The 26025-nt window shown below is 35.1% G+C and overlaps 1 protein-coding gene and 2 long non-coding RNA genes across 3 annotated transcripts; all 3 read left to right on the forward strand.

Annotated features, from left to right (window-relative positions):
• The first annotated feature begins 312 nt into the window (after positions 1–312).
• On the forward strand, positions 313–5350 carry LOC131954819 (uncharacterized). The gene is made up of 6 exons (XR_009388806.1): positions 313–397; positions 1879–2503; positions 3384–3409; positions 4353–4469; positions 5136–5170; positions 5324–5350. It is a non-coding gene; the product is annotated as an uncharacterized LOC131954819 (long non-coding RNA).
• Positions 5351–17734: 12384 nt separating this feature from the next.
• LOC131954818 (uncharacterized) lies at positions 17735–24041 on the forward strand. Its single transcript, XR_009388805.1, has 5 exons — positions 17735–17835; positions 18880–18985; positions 21519–21544; positions 23196–23364; positions 23978–24041. It is a non-coding gene; the product is annotated as an uncharacterized LOC131954818 (long non-coding RNA).
• A 1281-nt stretch (positions 24042–25322) lies between these two features.
• On the forward strand, positions 25323–25721 carry LOC131954814 (transmembrane protein 68-like). Its single transcript, XM_059318602.1, has one exon. The coding sequence runs from the start codon at positions 25338–25340 to the stop codon at positions 25623–25625; it is 288 nt and encodes a 95-aa protein (XP_059174585.1). The 5' UTR covers positions 25323–25337; the 3' UTR covers positions 25626–25721.
• The last annotated feature ends 304 nt before the right edge of the window (positions 25722–26025 follow it).

Genomic DNA, 26025 nt, shown 5'->3' on the forward strand with positions numbered 1-26025 from the left:
AGCCCACTGGCTATTCATTCCCCCTTACCAAGTAATAAAAGAAGATTTATTGATAGGATATTATAGAACAGAACAGGTCCCTTATCGACCGTACCTCGTCCTTTACTATTCAACAATACCCGCGAATCTTTTACAGCAAAGAATACAATGAGAGTGGAATTATTACCTGAATCTTAGAGTCTTGTATCGGTTTCAGGTATTCCTTACGCGCAGGTGTTCTTGTATGGGGTAGTTCAATATCAGGTGGTTACTGGAAGATTGTGTTTGTCAGGTTTGAGTCAGTATTTGGTCTAATAAATGACGGTTGGTCGTGATGAAGGGGAACAGGTTTTGCTCACCTGTCTATATAAATTGCCTGTCACGACACGACGGTATACGGCAAATTGTACGTCGGCAGGTGAGTAGTTGTGGGGATGAGCTTTAGCCTAGGATGTAACGTTTCTAAGTTGTTTGTGTGGGGCTACATGATATATATATATATATATATATATATATATATATATATATATATATATATATAGATATAGATATAGATATAGATATAGATATAGATATAGATATAGATATAGATATAGATATAGATATAGATATAGATAGAGATAGAGATAGAGATAGAGATAGAGATAGAGATAGAGATAGAGATAGAGATAGAGATAGAGATAGAGATAGAGATAGAGATAGAGATAGAGATAGAGATAGAGATATAGATATATATAGATACATATAGATATATATAATCTATTTCCTAACTGAGTAATTTAGTCTACTTCTTTGCAATATATAACCATTCTGGGAGAACAACCCAGAAAATATTTAGTCCAAACTCATGAGTACGTGAGAGATTGTCATAAACATGGTAGTCAAAAATATATAAAGACGTTAGCTTGATTCGTGAATGGTTTCTCGCATTATGTTTATTTTTTTCATTTTTGGCTTTTATAATATCAATTTTGAAAACATTGATTTTTATAGCTATACTATTGTATAGTACGTTTTATTTAAATGACAATTCAGAGAATCAATTGCTTTTTAATATACATAGTACAAAACTATTTAAATAAGCTTCGTGGGCATCCCTATTTTAAAGAAGGGCAGTAAGTCATGGAAGTAGTGTGAATGTTTACCTACCTTTCAAACTATAGCTCTTGTAGATTTTAAAATATTTTTCTACGCAACGATCTCTGCTATAGTAGACCTGTTTTATTTTTTTATTTTTTTTTTACAAAACCACTTTCAAGATGCATGAAAAACATAATTAAAAAAAAAAATTCATTGTTTTTTGGTCGGAACTGGGCCCCTAAGCGGGGTCTGGCGGTATGGTAGTTCCGCCCCTGTATATAATTATGAATGTTATTTTTAACAAAAAAATAAATATTTTTTTTTTGAGTAAAATTTAGCGAATGCACATAGATTGTGTTTATCTTTTTGTAGTTAGTGGTGTATCGACATTCAAGCTACACATAAGATTATGTGGTTTTTAAATGCACATTTAATGGTGTAGAATCTAGTTTCAATCAAATAATGAAAGAATCTAGTTTCTGTTAATCACATTTATATACAATCTAGATTCGGCTATCTCATTTAGATGTAGAATCTGGAGTTTTATAGTCGTATATAGGGGCAGAATCTTTGAGTTTGAGTATTTGGTCAGTTGAACCAGGGATAGAGATACCAACACCAGCTGCACGGAGTTTTCTGTCAAGTCCATTATTTATATCTATCTCAGAGTGTGACGTACCTTGATGACGCATGTATGCTTGCTTGATTCAGCGTTAAATTGAATGTGCATTGATTTAATTTAAGTTCATATTATTGCAGTCACAAAGTAGTTTTATTAATCACCAACTGCTAAAACGTTTGTTACCAACTGTACACTAGGTATCACCAACTGCACACTGAGGTATCACCAACTACACACTGAGGTATCACCAACTACCCACTGAGGTATCACCAACTACACACTGAGGTATCACCAACTACTCACTGAAGTATAACCAACTATCTACTGAAGTATCACCAACTATCTACTGAGGTATCACCAACTGCACACTGAGGTATCACCAACTGCACACTGAGGTATCACCAACTGCACACTGAGGTATCACCAACTGCACACTGAGGTATCACCAACTGCACACTGAGGTATCACCAACTGCACACTGAGGTATCACCAACTATCTACTGAGGTATCACCAACTACATACTGAGGTATCACCAACTACATACTGAGGTATCACCAACTGCACACTGAGGTATCACCAACTGCACACTGAGGTATCACCAACTGCACACTGAGGTATCACCAACTGCACACTGAGGTATCACCAACTGCACACAGAGGTATCACCAACTACACACTGAGGTATCACCAACTGCACACTGAGGTATCACCAACTGCGGTCTAATCTCTCACCACCTGCAGACCTGCCCACCATGGCTAAGCTACAATACACCTTGGTTCTAGGTCTGACTCTGTTGATAATCTCCACCCTAAGCGCACCAGGTAGGTAAAGGTGCCACCATCAGTGCTACTATTGTACCCACTAGCAGAGGCTTAGCGAGGGGGGGGGGGGGGGCGGGGGTAGCGGACTGCACCGGGTGACACCGTTTAGGGGGGGGTGACACCAAGGCAAAAAAAGAGCAAAATATATAGAGAAAAATGATAATTCCACTTAATTAAGTGATTAATTCGAGTGTTAAATAGTCTTTTAAGAGTTGCAAATTGAAAGTTTGAGGGGGGAGGATGCAAATCGAAATTTTGAGGGGGGGGGGGGTGTAAATCGTAAGTTTGAGAGGAGGGGGGGGGGGTTAAAATCGAAAATTGAAAGTTTGTCCACGGGAAGGGTCGCTACGCCTCTGGGGGGTGACACCATTAATTGCCGCACCGGGTGACACCCGACCTCGCTACGCCACTGCCCACTAGTTACTCAAATCAAAATCGTCACATGAGATTGTAGACTAGCCTCAAAACACCAATTCGGATTAGCAGTGTTTCTTCTCCGGGGTGTGGGGGGCACTTGATATTTTCGGGGGGGGGGGGGGCGGACTACATTTTCCGGAGGGGGGGGCAGACACTGGTAGAAGTATATGTTTTCTATATTAATTACATTTCGTTCGAAGCCGGGTGGGGGGGGGGGGGGAGGAGGCAGTAAACTTTCTCGGGGGGGGGGGGGGGGGGGGAGAAGAAACTGCAAATTAGATGATATTGCCAATAAAGATTCCATAGTTGAGCGATAGTGGAGTAAGTGTTGAATGATATAAGCTAATATGTGGTTGTTGTTGATGTAAAGAATGTTTTAAAGTAGCAAAAAAGTATACTTTTTAAATTAAAAAAATGCGATAACTTTACTTTCAGCTTACTTTAATTTTGCCTTTTATTTCAGAGAATTTGGTCAGGAAAAAAAGATTGGTAATATCCTATTTTTCCCCCTTTTTTAAGACTTGGCAAATATTTCTAATATGATTCTCTTATGATTTTCCATAAATTATTTTGAAATTCACAAAGTTTTGTAGTGTAACCTATGTCGTGGTTCTTGTGGTGTAAGGAGATGGGAGGGGATGGGGGTGCTGTGTGTTTATGAGGTGTGTGAACTGGTCATAGATTTTGTATCCTATGTTGACAACTCCGTTATAAATCTAGCTATTATTGGTAAGTTTTGTAACATCATGTCTTCGTCGGTAGATATGAGTTTTGTGTACAAAATGACTTTTTTACACTTGGGATTTTTTTTTAGCTATCATTAAAGAACATGGTAATGACTGTCCACTACGATACTTGCTATTCACTATAACTTTGATTTGTTATCCATTTCTAATTTTACAACCCAATACACCTTTTGGTATCCATTATAATATCCATTATATTACTACTTTAAGTACCCAATATGAAATTTTCTATCCATTACTACTTTTACTATCTATTAGATCTTTTGCTATCTATTGCACAATTTATTATCCATTACACACTTTTTGCTATCCATTCGCTACCCAAAGACTTGCTACTTATTTCCACTTCAACTATCCAATATGAAATTTTCTACCCATTACAATTTTTGCTATCGATTGCACATTTTTTCTATCCATTACAACTTTTGCCATCAGTTATATCTTTTGCTATCCATTAATACTTTTACGACCCATTACACCTTTTGCTATCCATAACACTTTTGATTATCCATTACAAATTTTACTACCCATCATAAAGCCTGCTATTAATTCCTACGTTAACTATCCATTATGAAATTTTCTATTCATTACAACTTTTGCCATCGATTACACATTTTGCTATCCATTACACATTTTGCCATCAATTATATCGATTACTACCCATTAATATTTTGCCTACCGTAAAGACGGACTGCAGCCAAACGAAATGTGTTCGACCTCCAAACAAACCTGATGACGTCACCCCGCCCAGCGAACCAAAACCGGAAGTACAGACTACATTTAGAGCCAACCCTGCTACTACAGTGAGTTTCTTGCAGATAAAATTAAACATTGATTTCTTAAAATAGCTCTTAATGGTCGTGTTGAAATGTTCGTATTGCGCTATAGATTTGTCGATTTGAATGTTTTTTAGTTTAAGGAACATAGGCTCTACACCTTTTATTTTAAACTATAGCTATCGTAGACAAAATGCTATCGTTAAGTTAAGAATGATGATGTAGAGTTGCTGTAATTTTAGACATTAGTTTTAGATAGGTAGTAGATTTATTACGTCAAACACGATGGAATGGAAATACTAGTACAACAAAGCAAAAGGGAGAAGTGTTATTTCAGCATTCAAAATCATCTCTAATGTCCCCATAAGTTTAGATTGTGAAATATTTCTCAAAAGATTTAATTAATAATAAACTAGTTTTTTTCTGATTTTTTAAATTTTGTTTAATTGTAACAAAATCACACCTTTTTCTCAAAAAAAAAGTAAAAAAAAAAAACTTTTTAAAAAACTTACTTGTTTCATTTTTGTCTTTGAATTGTTATACTATTAGTATACATTCAGTATTTAAGAAAGAAATTAAATATTCTAAAAAAAAGGGTCTACCAGTATAGATATCACCTTAAAGTATAATAACAGAGGTTTTATCAAAGTGGACTAAAAGGGTTATTGACTTTAGTTTCACTTTCACTTTCAGCCGCCTGAGAAATGAAGAGTTTTCGACAAAAACAGGTAGGACTAAATCTCCTGTAGCTTATAACGGTGGTGTTTCTTCGTAGTTTGACACCCCACGTAGTGACGCCACTGTACATACATACACATATATTTTTGAATTTTTAAACTAATGTATAATTTTTTAAAATTTTTCTACACATTGTATTTCAGATTGCCAAGAAAAAATACCGATTCTTACACAGTTTATTATAAATGTATTTTAATTAAATAAATAAATAAATATTAAAATTGATACTATTGTGTTGTTTTATTGACAAGTTGAGAGTGAACTTTGGAGGTTCGAAAAGCGACACAAATGAATAAAGTGTTAATTAGAAAATATGTGATACTCCAAATTACATGAACTCCAATGAGTACCTATGTAAGACGTTTTTTCTATTTCAGGTACCCTAACTCCGTAAGGGGATCAAGTCTTTTCAATGAAGGTGGTGACAGGATATATATATATATATATATATATATATATATATATATATATATATATATATATATATATATATATATATATATATATATATATATATATATATATATATATAGTTACATTTTGAACTACAAAATACAGGACAAATTACATGCAAGTGAATCAATCAAATGTCAAATGCGGTCATTTAGCATTAATCATTTTTTTTTAAAATCGTCAATCTTATTAAATTAGAACTTAATCTCTGGTTTACACAATTTGAAAAGTTGGGTTTAAGTGAGATGTAATCTAAAAAAAAAATAGGTTTGATAGAATCGATGTGTAAAAAGGTATATTGTAAATGAGAGAAAAAGAACAGCTGTTGTATAGAATTAAATTATCAATACTCTCATACGTATAATTCTGTGTAAAAGAGATTAGAGGTTATGTACAATTTAATAGCTTCCTTCTCTATAGAGCAGATCCTTGCGCAGTCATGCAAAGAATATTTTATGTAGGTAAGGAAAAGGGAGAGGGGTATTAACGGCTTAATCATAGTTTTACATCGCATTAATTTAACCGGTAGCGAAGCTTGGTCACTTTTACCTGGGGATATATTTAAATTAAATACAATGGGCTAACGGAAAACTGCGCAACGGAAATATTGCGCAAACAGAAAAATGCGCATGACAAATTAATTATATACATTTTGTTATAGATCGTGGATAAGTGTTTTGTATGCTACAATGTATATGTGGTCATTCTTTGTTAATGTCTATGAATGCTCTGTCAAAGAAAACGAAAATGTCCTTGCGCACTTTTTTTGTGCGTAGTTCTATATTGCGCAGTTTTACGTTGCGCATTTTCCGTTCACCATACAACGTGTATTCTACTGCCACAAAATGATAATTTGCAGTAAGAACAAGGTTCGATAACCACTTCATTGTTCAAGGGTTTACGGCCTGCTAGTAAAATTAGCTAAGTAGTAAAACACAGATAACTGCAGGGCTTAACATGGGTACATGTAAATTTAGTTCATTAAAATGTTGAATACCAATTGTCACAGTATATAATGAGATACACAATAGCATCATTGTTACGTCTGGGTTTGGTTCAACTCAGGAAATGATTCGTGGTTAACTTCAATACTTTTATTTGGACTCAATTCTTCACATAACAGAGTAGCCCTCGCGCCTAACCGCTACCAACTAACCCCTGACAACAAATTCACTCTAGCTTTTATACCGCATTCGACCTTCGGTTAACATTACATAAACACACCGGGGGTAACTACACAGTAGGGTGAACTCAACTCACACACGCACTCTCCTCTAGTTCTAGATTATTCTAGTTTCTTTCTATATAACCTACAAATGACCCGTAACAATCGTCATCTTTGATGTCCCTTTGTTTCCTTAACCTGAGTCAGGTACCCACCAGAGAAGGGCGGACTTAGGAACTTCCTACAGGTACTAGTCCGGACCGAGATCCGAACTCTCGACCTTTGGGCTAGCAGTCGACCATACCGTCCCACACAAAACAGTATTGTAGAAGATTGAAATGGTGCAAACTAATCGTGCATGCAGTAGGGGTTACAAAGGCTCACATTTGTGGTCACTGTCAGGGACTACACAGATAAGGGGTGGGTAGATTTAACTTATTATATGGACAACTTCTGGAGAAAATGTACGAAATTACCAACAAACTTATCATATGAACAACCTCTGGAGAAAATGTACGAAATTACCAACACACTTATTATATGGACAACCTCTGGAGAAAATGTACGAAATTACCAACAAACTTATCATATGAACAACCTCTGGAGAAAATGGTAGAAAATGGACGACATTATCAACAAGCTACATTCTCATATAACCGTGGTCGTTTTATGCTATCGGGGTTTGTGGAACACTTGTGGGTTAAAATGTGTTTATTACAGGGTGTGTTAGATCAGTTGTGGGCTGAAACTTTTTATTTGTTATTTTCTTAAAACATCTGTAGCAGCATAAACAGAATTGATTTACATCGGCTTTTGTACGGGCAACTTTTTTAAAGCATTAGCATCGGTTGGACAATCTGTGTTTAAATACTTAAGTCTAGACAACCTGTGTTTAAATACTTAAGTCTAGACATACTGTTTAAATCGCTAGTCAAGACAAAGTGTGTTTAAATACTCTAGTCTAGACATTTTGTTTAAATCGCTAGTCAAGACAAAATGTTGTTTACATACTCTAGACTAGACATGTTGTTTAAATACTTTAGTCTAGACAAACTATGTTTAAATACTCTATTCTAGATATTATGTGTTTAAATACTCTGGTATAGACATAATGGTAAAATACTTAATCTAGACACGATCTGTATAAATACACTAGTCTAGAAAAAAATATTTATTTAATTCCACTTGTATAGACAAATTGTGATTACATAATGCAGTCTGTAGAAATTGTGTTTAAATACTTTAGACATCAAGTGTTTAAATTCTCTAGCTTAGACAACCTACATTTAAATACTCTAGTTTAGACAACCTACATTTAAATACTCTAGTTTAGACAACCTACATTTAAATACTCTATTCTTGAAAAATTGCTTTAACAATGTAGTACAGACAAATTAGGTAAGGGGGGGGGGGGCGAGAGTGGGGCATTAGAGATATGCTCATGTGTGATGTCATTTTATGAGCGGAGAATGTAGTTCATGTGACGATGTGTGATATTGGATAAGGGTTTGAGGGGTAATAACATCTACCAAAAACATGACGCCATTTATAACGACCGTATGCACTTTCCTTTACTCGCTCTAGTTCTAGTAGAAGTCTGATCCTATGGAGTACTCATCCATTGAACCTACCGCTACTTTCACCCCTCTCCATTACCTCATAACTCACGATAGCCATCTACATTTTTGAGCCGTTCCTTTTTTTATTGACAAAAAAGATAAGATCGCATTTTTAAAAGATCCGATTAAAGTTCAGACAGTCGATACATAACAGCTGTTGTAAATGGGGGATAACTCACCTCCCGTTTGAGAAAGGCTGCCTCATTCCCCTTGATGATGTATGGTGACGGTTAAGTGTTCACTAATGGCGCTTATAGAGGGTAACATGATTGATGAGATGGCGCGGGATTAATTTAGGTTATTGGATTTGTGTTTGATGCAGTACTCACAGATACTTGTGTCGGGGAGGAATATGTCAGGCTAAAGTAAATTATGTACCATACGTAGTTACATATAAAAGGGGGTGGGGAGCTTTTCGCTAGATTATATATATATATATATATATATATATATATATATATATATATATATATATATATATATATATATCTAATATATATATAATTATATATATGCCAATATATAAATATATATAAAGGCCTACATACAGTCCTATATATGATATATATATGAAATGATATATATATATATATATATATATATATATATATATATATATATATATATATATGCCTATTTCTATATAGACATATATAATTAAATAGTCATATAATTTTATATATATATATATATGTATGTATATATATATATATATATATATATATATATATATATATATATATATATATATATATATATATATATACACATGTGTGTGTGTGTGTGTTTGTATATATATATTTGTATCCTATATATAAAATGAAGAAATCTTCATATTTTTACATCACCTTTATTTCTATCGCATAGTCTGTTACATATTGGCTTAGACAAGAATGCAGGTTTTCAAGTCCATTCGTACTTTACTAAAAAATTTAAAAAAAAATTAAAATCTAGTCAAGGGTTCTAGGCCTATGGCAATCAGACCCTTATCGGATTTTAAGTGTTGGGGGTGCCACACTTATGGAACTTATTGAACATTATCTAACAATACTGGGTGTTTAAACGACTTGTCTCTAATAAAAGTACACTTGGATCTGTGGAAAAACGAAGTGAACACCTGGTCTAGAGACAACACATACCAGTAAGATGAACACTAGGCTAGAAGATCTTATAAATGCAGATCCATGTGACGGCCAGATTATTGAAAAGCAAAGTTTGATTTAAATATAAGAATTGTTGTAAAAGATGCTTTGTACTTTCTCGTATACGAATTATAGAGCAAGTATTGCAATCGTGCAAAAATCGTCCCTGTGTCGGAAAAATATAATTTTGCAATTTTGGTAGTATGTCTGTGTATGTGTGTGTATGTATGTCTGTATGTATGTGTGTGTGTCAACATATAAGTATTATATCATATTTATAACTCTGTATACATTTCTAAGCTATTTCCGATAATCAGAAATGGAACTTATTCTACTTTTAGTTTTTCAAAAGCCTATAACGTGAGTACTGTTTCAGATAGATAAACAAAATTTCACACATAAGTAAAATATCTAATTTTCTGCATTCTTTCAAATTTTTGAATAATTTCCGTTGACGGAAGTAGTAATTTACGCTTTTTCCGATAAAAAAAAACGCATATGAATTTATAAAGTACTAATACTATTCCGCACTATTACGCACATACAGTTTGACGTTCACTTGGTGCGCAATTTTTTTTCTACGAAATCCTTATCTATTTTAAAAAGTTTTAGTAATTAAAAACGGATTAAAAATCATGTCTATATGCTGCGTTGGCATCCCCTGTAGGATTATATAACAATTTTCGAGAAAGTTTAGGGGAGATCACTCCCGGTTTATTTTTTTCTCCAAAGGGCCTAAACTCCAGACTTAGGTTAGAGAGCAACACTACTAGAAGAATCAAACCCGATCGATTTATTTTACTGCTTAAGTTTGTTGACAGGGTGATACTTTACTGTTTTCTCCTAATTCTATAAACCTTTCTTTTTCAAATTTACTTTTCCTCGAAATCAAATTAAAGGACTATCTAGATATAGGATTAAAGTTTTAAAATTCATTGACTTTTTTTGTTGTTGAGAATTTCATTTTTTATTTTCAAATTTTTTATATTCGCCAGAACCTATGACGGCATGTAGACAGATTAATTGATTTTGTGAGCTAAAAGTAGATGTTTGTTGGTCAAATTTTTTATTCATCTTCAGTAGAAATGTAAACACATGGATACATTAAAGAAAAAATTTGAGGCTTAAAATTGCAGGGAGATAATTCATGGATTTGGATTTACATGTGGTGGTCCCACGTTGAAATTGATCAGCTGTCACTTATCAAGGGTACTTAACCTGATATATACCGTGGTTCTTATATTTCTTTAAGTATTCCAGCACTTTTATGCGTTTTAGTTTATGGCCATATTTAGATATAAAGGTTATTGCAAGCGTTCTTACAATAGTCTAGCATTTTTACGGTACATACAATAACATTTTTATAGTACACATTTGTGATGTAACGTTGGGTTTTAACGCTCTTATAGTAAACTTGTAGAAAAAATGTACACATTTATAATGTAACTTTCTTATAATATACATTTGTGTTGTAGCTTTCTTATAGTAGGCCTACATACTTGTGATGTAATTTTCTTATTTTATACACTTATAATTTAACGATTGTGATGGTTAAAATGTATCAAATATTCCATATTAAAAGGGGTCGGCCTGGTCGAGTCGGTTAAGCTCATTTTTGCTAAACCGAAAAGTCTCGAGTTCGAACCCTCGGGCAGATGAGGCTCGTTAGCTGGGGACAGCCATCTTATAGGAGAGACAACTCCAAAATTAAAACAACTGCTGATTTGTTCTTGGTTGGACAAAGGCTATGGAAGCAAATCCAAAAAGAAAATCCGAGTCAATGGCCTCAATGGCGCATAACCAGTTGACACGTATCCTTAATTGTGATGGAGGCGTGGTCGAGTCGGCAAAAAGTTCATGGTTGATAAATTCGAAGAAAGTCTCGAGTTCAAACCCTCTGGCAGATAAGGCTCGATCCCTTCCAACACTAAAAATTAAGAACGAAGACGAAGAAGAACACTATAGACAGAGTTTAATCTTTCAATTTATTAAGTGCAGTAGCTAAACTGAAAAAAACCACCACAAAATAATAATGTATTTTTAAAATTTAGACTTGGCTTTCTTTGCAAGTATTGCAAGTGAAATAATAATTATTTGATGAGTAAGATGGGGTTAGCTTCTATTTTATGATCTAACGAGTGTGTACTTGACGCGCAGGATATACATACATACATAAATACATACATACACACACACACACACACACACACACATATATATATATATATATATATATATATATATATATATATATATATATATATATATATATATATATATATATATATATATATATATATATATATATATATATATATATATATATTTATATTATATGTATATGTATATATATATATATATATATATATATATATATATATATATATATATATATATATATATATGTTGAGATGGATAGTGTAGTACAGTATTTAAATATACTATTTAAATCAGTCAACTTTCTATCAAGGTAAACCAAATGAAGCGTGAATACATCAGAGCGAAAACTGCGGAGGCTAATCCTCACAAAGACGTGGGTTAGTGTGTGGTAACAGCTTCGTAAAAGTGTGGGGAAATCCCATTCTCAGACGTGCGACCCCAAGTTTGATGTTAACATAGGGAGCCACATGTGTAAGACACGTGTTGTAACTCAAGGGAGTTGAGTTGAATGATTGTGTAACAAATGTTACATGCTTAGGTGTGTGTAATAGACGCGTCAATGTTAGTTATTGTAACAGCTAATTGTGTAACAATTGTTACAAGTAACAATGCATATTAGGCGTGTCAATGTTAGTTGTTACTTTGTGTGAAATTGACGATGTAATAGTTAACTGATTGTGTAACAAATGTTACATGTTGATGTGTGTAATAGGCGCTGTTGTGTAATAGAAGGTTGAATGGTACTTTCCATTATGTGTGTTATTGGCGATGTAATAGTTAACTGATTGTATAACAATTGTTACATGTGGATGTGTGTAATAGGCGCTTCAATATTAGTTGTTACTTTGATATAATAGCTAATTGTGTAACAATTGTTACAAGTAAATGTGTGTGTAATATCGCTTCAATGTTACTTGTTACTTTGAAGTAATATTGACTAATTGTGTTACAAAATGTTATTTGTTAAGTTGCGTATAATATACGCTTGAATAATACCTGTTACTTTGTAAGTAACTGACTAGGTAATAATTAACTGTGTAACAAATGCTACTTGTTACTAAGTATGCATTTTATGATGTAGACATAATGGTTAATTAAGTAGTAAATGTTTCTTTGAATGATACTTATGATGCAATAGTTAACTAATTGTGTAACACATGTTACTTGTTACTGTGGTTGTAATTGACAATGTAACAGTTGACTTTTATTTGTTACTTTAGGTGAATACAACGACCTAATAGTAGTTTGGTGTTCTTTGCCAGCTGTGATTAAATTGTTAAAGCTGTTGTTGACTTTTTCATGCTTGCTTGTATTGTACTTGTAAAAAAAATCATTATATTTATACTGGATCCAATCGATAAGAAGAAATATAACAAAATACTAGGGGCAGGAGAAATTATCAAAGTAAGGTTACCATTTCCAACATGGCGGTGGTTAGGGCAGATGAAGTAGAGTTAACATGCTTCTCTTACCTCAACTATTAACATTGACATGTGAAATATGAAAACTGACATTTAAAGTATGAACAGTGACATTTTGCAATGTGTTGAAATAGAGTTCAACATGACCAATGACAATTGAAATATGAAGGATGACATTTAAAATATGAAAATTGACATTTTAAATATGAACTTTGACATTTGATATATGAACTTTGACATTGGAAAAAATACACCGACCGTATGGTACTTAAAAACTGTTGAAAAAATAATAAACCCGAGTTGGGAAGTGTGTGGTATAGCGATAGCCCTCGCAGTAGCTAACCTGAAAGTCTTGAGTTCATTTCCCATGCGCGAGTAAGTTTGGGCAAAGTATTGATTGAACAATGGGACGGCAATTTGGACGGTAGGTAGACTATGGGACGGCGTGGCCTAGCGGTAGAGAGCTAGACTGCTAGCCCGAGAGTCTCGAGTTCGAATCCGGGTTGAAATCAGTGGAACGTCCTTGAGTCCACCCAGCTTTGATGGGCACCGAATTCACGTTAGGGAAATAAGAAATAACGGCGGCTGAGCATAGTGCTGACCACACTATACCTCGTATGCCGAGTTCTCTGAAACAGATGAACTCTACTTCGTCTGCCTTGGGCACGAACGGGAAATGATGATGAATGGTTAGGGTGGTTAGGGTGCCGCCCCTCCTGGGACATAGACCGCTGGGCTGTTCTTTCGAACTGTCCCAAAGTGTATCCTATCTTCCAGGTCATGTTTTCATGTGTTCCTTAAAATATTGATTGGCCTTACAAATACAGGGCACCTGCTTTTTATCTGCACCTATTACAGTAAAATCCAAAAATTCTTACTATTCGGTAAAGCTCATGTTTTGCTAAACCGAAAAGTCTCGAGTTCGAACCCTCCGGCAGATAAGGCCGTTAGCTGGGGACATCCACTCTTCTAGGAGAGACAACTCCAAAATTAAACAACTGCTGCCTTGTAGTTTGTTCTTGGTTGGACAACGGCTATGGAAGCAAATCCAAAAATAAAAGCAGGCTGAAATCGAAGTCAATGGCCTAATGGCGCATAACCAGTTGACACGTATACTTAATTGTGTTGGAGGGGATCCCTTCCAACACTTAAATTAAGAGCGAAGAAGAAGAAGATAAAACCTAAAACTCGGCCAATAGACTTTGAAAGTAAAAGTATTAATCTAGGTATCAAACTTAAGGGAGAGAATCTGTCAAGCATGAAACCAAAGAAGTAGGTTACCAAACATGGCCGCTATCAAAGGGAAATCAGTGGAACTCGATACTCGGTCTAGAATACTATTTAGGTTAATGCTTGATCGATTTGTTGAACTACGAATTTAGTCTATTAATAAATACACGTTACATATCGTACTGAGGTCATCAAACATTTTGGCTCCTTTTACAACTAGTAAAGATCTAAACTTAGATTACGTAAACAAAAATTGTATAGCCAGTAAAACCTAACGTAAATATGTTTACAACTGTGCACTCAATAATAACCAAGTTTACTTAATTTAGGCCAAGGCTATTCGTTCGTAGAACTTCCAATCCAAGTTAAACATACTGGGATTTAACGTGATGCAATATATCACGTGATTATAGCAAGACCTGAACATAAATCAGAACGGTTAATATAATTTACATATTTATTTCTAGTGCAAGTGTTCTCATGTTTCACTCTAACAGCCGCTGGTGAAGCTTTGATAGATGAGAAGGTAATAGCCCCATGTCATGTGACATATGGGAGGGTAACAGCCCCATCTCACGTGACAGAGGGTAACAGCCCCTTGTCATGTGTTGACATATGAGAGGGTAACAGCCCCATGTCATGTGTTGACATATGAGAGGGTAACAGCCCCATGTCATGTGTTGACATATGAGAGGGTAACAGCCCCATGTCATGTGTTGACATATGAGAGGGTAACAGCCCCATGTCATGTGTTGACATATGAGAGGGTAACAGCCCCATGTCATGTGACATAGAGTAACAGCCCCATGTCATGTGTTGACATATGAGAGGGTAACAGCCCCTTGTCATGTGTTGACATATGAGAGGGTAACAGCCCCATGTCATGTGTTGACATATGAGAGGGTAACAGCCCCATGTCATGTGACATAGAGTAACAGCCCCATGTCATGTGTTGACATATGAGAGGGAAACAGCCCCATGTCATGTGTTGACATATGAGAGGGTAACAGCCCCATGTCATGTGTTGACATATGAGAGGGTAACAGCCCCATGTCATGTGACATGTGAGAGTTTAACAGCCCCATGTCATGTGTAGACAAATGATAGTCCTAGATCGTATGATGTAAATAAATCTGCACTTTACGCTGACATCCGAGAATAGAGCAACTTTAACTAAGAAAATATAAAAAAGAAACGAATGATGAATCGAAACGATGTATTTTAAGCTTGTAAACCAATACGGCGAAACGATATTCGTTGCTGACAGAAGGTGAATAAAAAATACTGGAACGTATTGCGTATGCCTGGTGTTCTCCGTTGTGTTATACTGTAAGGGGAGGGGGAGGGGTCATCATCAATATTGGCTTTTTAATTTTGTAAGACGAATTGATGTCGGCACGGTCGAGTCAGTAAAGCTCATGGTTGATAAACGTAAAGGTCTTGAGTTCGAACAGACATACGCTAGGGACAGCTACCCAACTAGGAGATACAACTACAAAATTAAACAACTGCTCTTTGTAGTTTGTTCTTGGATGGACAAAGGCTATGGAAGCAAATCCACAAAGAAAAGCAGGTTGAAATAGGAGTTAACGGCTTCTATGGCGCATAACAAGTTGACACGTATACTTAATTGTGTTGGAGGGAATTCCTTACAATATTTACAAATTAAGAACGTAGAAAAGGTTAGACAATTATATTTGATACGCATTGGTGAAGACTTGCAAGTGGGCGGTGGGGGGGGGGGGGGGGGGTCTAAAAGTGATGATAAATGCCGAACTGGATTTTTAATGCTTTAATCTACTTTAATTCCAGAAATACAGACGTGTCATGTTGCAACACACGTCTCGTTGTATGATGACGTCAGTAAATTATTCAAGAAATTATCGTCACCAATCAATTAAAGATCAATTATTAACCCCTGGTTGGTAGTTAGCCACCTGTAAAAGTTAAGTAACATTACGGTCCATGGGACAGGTGAAGTAGAGTTAATCCCTTTCGGTGTCCTCGGCATATGCCCAGCTGCCTTAAGTTTCCCTAACGTGATTCGGGTACCATCTTTCAGGTAGCCTACTAGTATTAGCTATGTGTAGCACTGTGACATTGCTTCTATGTTATATGTTTCCAGTCTCACTTTCTGCCCCTCCATGTTATAGGTTTCCAGTCTCACTTTCTGTCAAACTATGTTATAGGTTTCAGTCTCACTTTCTGCCCCTCTATGTTATAGGTTTCCAGTCTCACTTTCTGTCAAACTATGTTATAGGTTTCAGTCTCACTTTCTGCCCCTCTATGTTATAGGTTTCCAGTCTCACTTTCTGTCCCTCTATGTTATAGGTTTCCAGTCTCATTTTCTTCTCCTCTATGTTATAGGTTTCCAGTCTCACTTTCTGCCCCTCTATGTTATAGGTTTCCAGTCTCACTTTCTGCCCCTCTATGTTATAGGTTTCAGTCTCACTTTCTGCCCCTCTATGTTATAGGTTTCCAGTCTCACTTTCTGTCAAATTATGTTATAGGTTTCCAGTCTCATTTTCTTCTCCTTTATGTTATAGGTTTCCAGTCTCATTTTCTTCCCCTCTATGTTATAGGTTTCCAGTCTCACCTTCTGCCCCTCTATGTTATAGGTTTTCAGTCTCACTTTCTTCCCATCTCAATTATAGAATTCCAGTCTCACGTTCTTCTCCTCTATGTTATAGAATTGCAGTACCACTATGACATATACCGCCGTCTAGAAACTTCTAGACAATTCAGTCAACGAATAGCTAAAACGGCAGGAGGGAGGGCATACACTACTGTCGCCCCCCCCCCCCCCCCCCCTCACGCCTATAGATGTCGCTCCTGATATTATTGGTGCCTCTGTTCCTTTAGCCCTACGTACTTTACTGTAGTTTTGTACTAATCCTTAAAGTCAAGTCCATGCGATAAATGTACCTTGTCTTTAGATCTACACTAAACATAACCCTAATAGTAACACAGTGTTGTCCTTGGAAGCAGAGCACTAACATTTAAACAGCTCGCGGATTTGCACTAAACCTCTAAAATCCCGACCATTCTTAAAACCTTTAACCAGCCGTAAACCCAGATGTAATAAAATTGTGCACTTAAAATGGCCAACCAGCTTGGGTAGGAACACACAATAGAAATACAATTACACAATTCTGTAAGGCTATTAACACTTCAATCACAGAAAAATAATTACATTCTTTGAAAGGCTATCGAAATTCAAATGAACTTTCGGCAATTTAAAAAGTGTGACATGCGCACGGAGTTCAAATTTTCTTTGTTGCTTTGTTGCAATTCGAAAATTAATATTAAATTTTCTTTATTAGAGTAGTGGTAGTATTAAAGTTTTATTCGCCTTTATATTTAAAAAAAAAGTTGAATTACTTACTGGATTTTTTTTTTAATAAAAAGGGGATATTATGTCCTTGGTTTAGTTTTCACTCAGGTCATTTTTGCTGGGCTTTGTAGGTAAGAAACAAAATTAAATAGAAATTAAATTGTAGTTTAAAGTATTAGGCTTAATAATTTGATACAAAAATTTAGCTTATCAAATTGAGTTGATCGTAATTTTGAGCTTAATAAAGTTTATTATACTTTAGATTTCTATTCAACGTTGCAACTGAATATAGGATAAAGATTTAAAATCATAAACATAAGTAATGAATTCGGTTTTTAAAATTATTTAAAATTTGAAGGCTTTCTGATGTTTGTTGGAATAAAATAAGTGTGGATTTGATAACCTAAATTTTTTATTAACCCATTCAGGGCCGTCTTGTTTATATGTTTATGTTTAAATACAACAATTTAAAACCTCTTGAAATCTAGCAGACTTGTAATGCGTAATGCGCAGTAACTGAATGACATACTTTGTGTTCTGCTTGTTTTGATTTTCCCCTATTTTCTTTTGCCCAACTTGTTTTTGCTAGAGACTGACTTACACAGACAGTTACTGATTTTTAAAATCTGTCATTTCAACATTCATTGGTTGAACTGTGGTGTTCCTGATGATTTTGCTGTTAAAGTTCTCTATCAAAAGGACATTTCATCTTAACTTTCAAGTCTGAGGATTTAAACAAAACAATTTTTAGAAATATTTTTTTTAAAAATTATTTTATGAGAATTATATTAAGTACTTTTTATACCATGTTGAACACTATTTACACATATTTTACTATTGTTTGAGATAGCCTTTAAACATAAAAGCCTCCGAATAAAAAAAAAAAAAAAAAAAAAGGAATAAAATAAATAAAAATCAAACACAAAAAATGTAACTCGCCCAGAAGAGATCTGAGAATTTTATAAGTTTTTTAATTAATGAACTTGAAGATGTAGGCTTAGCTTTTGTTGAGATGTTTTTCCCCTTTTTTTTTGAGATGTGATCTCAAGCGAACACAGCAACAATACTAACACCATCCCAATTAGACCATGGTCCTTCATACCCTAGTTTAATAAGAAAACCCCCACACCATATCGGGTCTAACATGGGAGGTAACTTTTTTTATTATTTTTCAGCTTGATTTGTGTTCTCCTGACTACCACATCTACACAATGGCAAAAATGACGTCATTCCTGTTGATTGGGCTGGTTCTTCTGGCGGTCAGTGCCATATGTAATGCAGGTTTGTCTTCTCTCTCATTCCGAGGTGTTTTCTGGCATCACTCAATGCCCCCACCCCCACCCCCCACCAGCGCACCCACTACCACCTCCTGACGAAATTGAAAATATATATGTAATGTATAAAAAATATATATACTTCACCCACCCAGAAGTTTCAAGTGCACACCTATCTCCTCCCAGAGAAAACAATGTCTAAAAGAAACTATTTCATTATTTTCATAAAGCAAACATGATAGGTGAGAATTTTCAGTCATTTCTGCAGTTTCATGTGATTTTCAATCGGTGTTGACCAAACTATCCTTTCATATGCCGAGGTCACAGAAACAAGTGAAGTGTACTTCACTTGCCACATAGACCCGTCAGGGTCAAAAGCGAACCTTGTTTATATCAATATATATATATTTAAAAGATATTTTGATATTTTCGGTATGTTGACTAAATCGACACGTATTCCTATATGTGATTAAAATAAAGGAAAAGATATTTGATATTTTCGATAATTTTAATTAATCGAGAAGTATAAAATTATCCATATATGATTAAATAAACCGGGAGTGATCTCCCCTAAACTTTCTCGGATATTTTTATATAACACTACGTGGGATGGCAACTCGGAATATAGACATGATTTTTAATTACTTAAACTTTTAAAAATAGAATAGAATCTCGTAGAAAAAAGAATTGCGCACCAAGCGAACGCCAAAACAAAATGTGCATAATACGCGGGATATTATTAGTACTTTATAAATTTACATGAGTTTTTTGAGAAATTTGAAACAGCGTAAATTACTACTTTCAGTCAACGGAAATTACTCAAAATTTTGACAAAAGGAAGAGAATTACGTCTTTTACTTACATGTGAAATTTCATTTATCTATCTGAAATAGCACTCAAGTTATAGGCTTTTGAAAAATTCAAAGTAGAAAAAGTACCAATTCCGGTTATCGAAAATCGCTCAAAAGTTGATACAGATCTAAGATTTTGATAAAATACTTATAAATGAAATTTCATCAACCTAGCTGTAACAGTACTCAAGTTATCGTGTTTACACACACAGACACACACACAGATTTGTAAAAATCTCGATTTTTTTTTTTGCACGATTACAATACTTTCTCTATACTTCGCATATACGAGAAAGTAAAAATAGAAAAGATATTTTGATATTTTCGATATTTTTACTTTACTTAAGGAACTTTGTTTAGGCGACTGGCGATTGAAAACACAATAAAAGTTATAAAGGGAGAACAGCTACGTTAATGCTACGAACGTTTCGGACTACGAACTATTCGGTTTACAAATACCTCGGCCCACGAGCAATGCGAACTACGAACAATTCGGGTACTGGACATTTCGAATTAGGAGCGTATCATGCGACTACAGTTATTTTAGAAGGGACAGGGAATTCTATCTTAAACGAGGGTTTTAATGTGTTTGAGGACGTGTGTCATGTTGGAGTCTACACACGGATTTATTTAATCAAACACAAAATGTTTGTGACTTGAAGCGAAACATTAATTTTAAACTTACATATTTCATATTTTAACATACAAAAAGTTCCTTTTTGAACCTGACGGTCCATGGGACAAGTAAAGTTCATCTATTTTCTGTGAAATCGGCATATAAAGAGATAGTTTGGTCAGCAATATGGTCATCCGGCTTTACTTTCCGTTACGTGAGTCAGGTACCAATTAGAGCTGGGTGGACTCAGGGAGGTTCTACAGACTTGAACCCCTATTCAAACCCAAGACTTTCAGGTTAGGAGTCGTACTATTTGACCACGTCGTCCCATGCTAATGCCACGACTTAACACAAAATAAATCCCACATGTCAGCATTTACACAATCAATTCCATAACCTGTATTCAGAGGCGTAGCGAATGGGGGAGGATGGGTACATATGTCCCCGGGCGCCAATCCTAGGGGCGCAAAAAAGCTCATTTTAGCTGCAGTTTTAAATTATAAATATAAAAAATATATGGGGGGGGGGGCAAATGAAAGTTTGTCCCGGGGCGCCGGGAGGGGTCCGCTACGCCTCTGCCTGTATTTAGCCGAAAGGAACGGAGTATTGGCTCACGTTATATCGATTTTTTAAATTGTTAGCAATTACCAAAGACAAAAGTCAAACTAATATTCTTTAACTATTATGTAGTTAACATATACTGGTAGAAATATAAACAAAGCTAGAGCTCACGAACAGTCCATTTCTTCTACGTTAAAGTTGAAACTTTGTTTTCCAAATTTTAAAATTCAAACATGATAACCGCAATATGAAATACATTTTTTTAACATTATCATAAGGGTAGGAGGTTCCTGAGTCTACCCAGCTCTAAGGGGTACCTGACGTAAGTTGGAGAAAGTAAAATCGGCTGGGTATAATACTGCTCACATTTGAGGTCAAGAAAGACATCGACTCTACTTCATCTACCTAATAGATCACTAAGTCTAAAGATAAATTTATATACTGGTAGCACTAACGAATTAATTAATACATTGATAACGATGAACTTATTTACAATTCTATTCATGTCTTAGATTCAGAATGGGATGAAAGATATCAAGTAAGTGTTCACATTCTTTTTATCCGACTCAGCTGGTGTTTAGTTTAAGCGTAAACAGAATATGTAAAAGCTTTTCGAAATAAACAGACATTAATTTTGAACATATGGCGTATGAAGCTGAGTTGTCATGTTTGTAAGACTACATTACACCAATGTGCTATTTATAAACCTCAGCTGCCTTGACTATCTACACAGCAATTAGAGTTGATGACAAAGGGGTCTAATGGTTTCCCTTAAAGGATCCAAACTCACGCCGCTTGAGTTCAGAGCTGAGCGATATACCACTCGACTATGCTGCCTTGCAGTTACATTATTAAAAATACAACAAAAGTTTCAATAATTTTTTTAATAAGAGATCATTTTAACTCTAAAGATTCTATCAAAATGTATAAAAACAGACTGTGTTAAATAAGAGATCACTTTAACTCTGATCTTTCCAAATGTATCACCACAGACAGATACAATATACTGTGTTTAATTAGAGAACACTTTAAATCAAAAGTTTCTATCCGAATGTCTCACCATAGACTGATATCTATCTAAATGTATCACCACAGACTGATATTTATCCAAATGTATCACCACAGGCTGATATCTTTCCAAATGTATCACCACAGACTGATATATATCCAAATGTATCACCACAGACAAATATCTATCCAAATGTCTCCACAGACAAATATCTATCCAAATGTATCACCACAGACTGATATCTATCCCTTTGTATCACCACAAACTGATATCTATCCAAATGTCTCACCACAGACTGATATATATCCAAATGTATCACCACAGACTGATATCTATCCAAATGTATCACCACAGACTGATATCTATCCCTTTGTATCACCACAGACTGATATATATCCAAATGTATCACCACAGACTGATATCTATCCAAATGTATCACCACAGACTGATATCTATCCCTTTGTATCACCACAGACTGATATATATCCAAATGTATCACCACAGACTGATATCTATCCAAATGTATCACCACAGACTGATATCTATCCCTTTGTATCACCACAGACTGATATCTATCCAAATGTATCACCACAGACTGATATTTATCTCTTTGTATCACCACAGACTGATATCTATCCCTTTGTATCACCACAGACTGATATCTATCTAAATGTATCACCACAGACTGATATCTATCCAAATGTATCACCACAGATATCTATCTAAATGTATCACCACAGATATCTATCCAAATGTATCACCACAGATATCTATCCAAATGTATCACCACAGATATCTATCCAAATGTATCACCACTGATATCTATCCAAATGTATCACCACAGACTGATATCTAAATGTATCACCACAGACTGATATCTAAATGTATCACCACAGACTGATATCTAAATGTATCACCACAGACTGATATCTAAATGTATCACCACAGACTTATATCTATCCAAATGTATCACCACAGACTTATATCTATCCAAATGTATCACCACAGACTTATATCTATCCAAATGTGTCACCACAGATTGATATATATCCAAATGTATCACCACAGACTTATATCTATCCAAATGTATCACCACAGATTGATATATATCCAAATGTATCACCACAGACTGATATCTAAATGTATCACCACAGACTGATATCTAAATGTATCACCACAGACTGATATCGACTGTGTGAACACCAGATGTGACCAGGGGCAGAATGTTCCAGAATCCCAGAAAGGGTTGGAGGAAGTTCTGGCACCGGAAACAGAACAGGCATCATCGACAGAGTTCCCAGCGGACTAGTTTCAAATTTAAAGCAAACACTGAACATATCTAAGGAAAGGTAGTGCTGAATGCTTAAAACATTTGGATAGATTTATTCAATCTGAACCAAATGATTTGTAACAAACAGAGAATATATCTAAGTAAGGTAGTGCTCAAAGCTTAAAAACATTTTGGATACATATATATTCAATCTTAACTAAATAATATGTAACAAAAACATAATATAACTCAATATGGTGACCTTACAAAAGCATATAGATGTTTAAACATACTGGAAGAAACTCTGTTCTGACACACGTGCTCTTTTGTTTATGATTTACATTACATTTGTGTAACATATCATTCGCAATTAAAATGGCGAGATAATAATAAGTAAGTGATCATGGAGAGTTCTTCTGGTAAAGAACGCTCGACTTTTTTCTCAAATTCTGTTATGAATCTATATATATAATTCTCTTCTGGGAGACGCTAGAAAACAAGCTGTAAACGCGCTCCCTACCATCCCCACCCCACATTTTTAGTGTCAGCCTTGGTAGACTACTGTCGAATTCACAAATTATGAATTACTGAAAAGTAGAAAAAACAACAGCTAAATAGCGGCGTATGTTATGCCGCGGGCCGGCTCGTATAATTTATTTGATATATATTTTTTTTCTTTTTTTCCCCATCAGGTCAAAAGGAAACAGTGAAAAAAACGTTCTTCGTTCTACACAAAATTTGTTGAACTTCACAAGCTTTAAAAAAAAAGAAAATTAAAGTTTTAATTAAAAACAACAACCAACGCGTTATATTAATCCTTATTAAAAGTGAGAGAAATAATGTAATATAAACGTAATGAAATACAGTAAAATATTGCTGTGTGTATAGGAATAAAATACATGCAGACAAGGGCGTATTTACATGCATATTTAACCACATCGAACTTTCAGTGTACTAAATAAATTACGCTTGACACCACCTTTAGTACTCATCATATTGTTTTCTAACATCGGTACATAACAGCACTATGGTACTACCCTATAAAACCTGGTTAAATACATGTTTAAAAAAAGACGATATAGAGTCAAATCGTTTAAAGAGAAGGGGTCGGCGTGGTCGAGTCGGTAAAGCCCATTGTTCGAACCCTCGGGCAGATGAGACTCGACAGCTGGGGACAGCCACTCTTCTAGGAGAGACAACTCCAAAATCAAACAACTGCTGCCTTGCAGTTTGTTTTTGGTTAGACAAAGGCTACGGAAGCAAATCCAAAAAGAAAAGCAGGCTGAAATCGAAGTCAACGACCTATATGGTGCATAACAAGTTGACAGGTATACTTGTGTTTAAAGGGATCCCTTTAAACACTGAAATTATGAACGAAGAAGAACAAGAAGAAGAGGAAGATAGAAGTTAAAGTGAATTCGGAAGGGCTTGGTTAGGTAGCTGAGCACTAGATTGCTAATCTGAATGCATCGAGGTTGGCCCTTAACCTCACCTTGTTGAACCTGCACGACGTGCTTGAATGCACTCAGCTGTGAAGGGTATCTGGATCGAAGCGTTGGAATCAATGTCGGTGGCGCATAGTGCCGCGTAAACATTGTCTAATAATTGCTCAGTTGACAAAAGTAGACAGTTTGCAAAGTAAAAATGTTTTTGTTAACTTTGAATACACAATTAGGATTGTTACTTCCAATTTTAATAATCTAAATTTTCAAGGGAAGTAATATTTAACTTTGTCATCAAAAGTGTTTAAAACTGAGAAATTCAATTGTAAAATCTTTTATGATCACCACATTGCATACTTCTCAAATAAACATACAATCTGAAATTCTACATTTGTATATTTTATGCATTTTAATACTTTATTGAAAAATGATTTGAATTTTCCTGTAATAGGTAAACACTAGCTGTATTAAATTCTAAATGTCTCAATTTTTATTGAAATAGAATTTCACCAATGTGAAAAGACATCCAATGTTAACTTAATATTTGATTTAAAAATTAAGATGTGGCTTTGCTAAAGTTGCCCTGCAGGCTAACGTGCCCATAATTCCAATGTTTACAGTAAATATCAGAGAAGCTTTTAGAACACCTAACTGGGCCAGAGCGTGGTTCCGAGGCTTGTATGAAAAGACCAGACTTCCTCTGGCGCCTGTCTATGGATTATTCCCAGTTAAACTCAAAACAATATTTGGCGAGCCCATCCTGGCAAATCCTAACTTCACTGCAGAGGAGCTTGCAGAAGCTGTGAAAAGTGCTTTGGAATCTCTAATTGCAACTCATCAGAAGTGCCCTGGCAATATACTGCGCGCATTGTTAGAAAGAATTCCCTTCTTCAGATGAAAAGATTTTGCTCCCATTTCTGCTGCGTTCACTTACGAGTTGCATCAATATCCCAAAACAAAATATTTAATAATGCCATTCATTTTGTTTTTTCATTTGTAAATAGCTCAACTATATTTATTTCTTTTACAAATACCCAGCTGAATCTGTGATAATCATCACAAAGCAGTTTATTTCAAATTAAAAAAAAAAAAAAAAGATTTAAAAAAAAGATTTAAAAATTAAATAGAACGGAGTGGTCTTTTTTTTGGTCTAGCGGAAGAGAGCTGGACTGCTAACCCAAAAGTATCGAGTTCGAATCCGGGTTCAAGTCAGCAGACTGTCCCTGAGTCCACCCAACTCTGATGGGTACCTAACTCGCGTTAGGGAAAGTAAGGCGGCTGGGCGTAGTGGTGAGAGG

This window comes from Physella acuta, unplaced genomic scaffold, assembly GCF_028476545.2.
Source record: "Physella acuta isolate Inbredline_101_S28 unplaced genomic scaffold, ASM2847654v3 ptg001033l, whole genome shotgun sequence".
Taxonomy (NCBI): Eukaryota; Metazoa; Mollusca; class Gastropoda; family Physidae; genus Physella; species Physella acuta.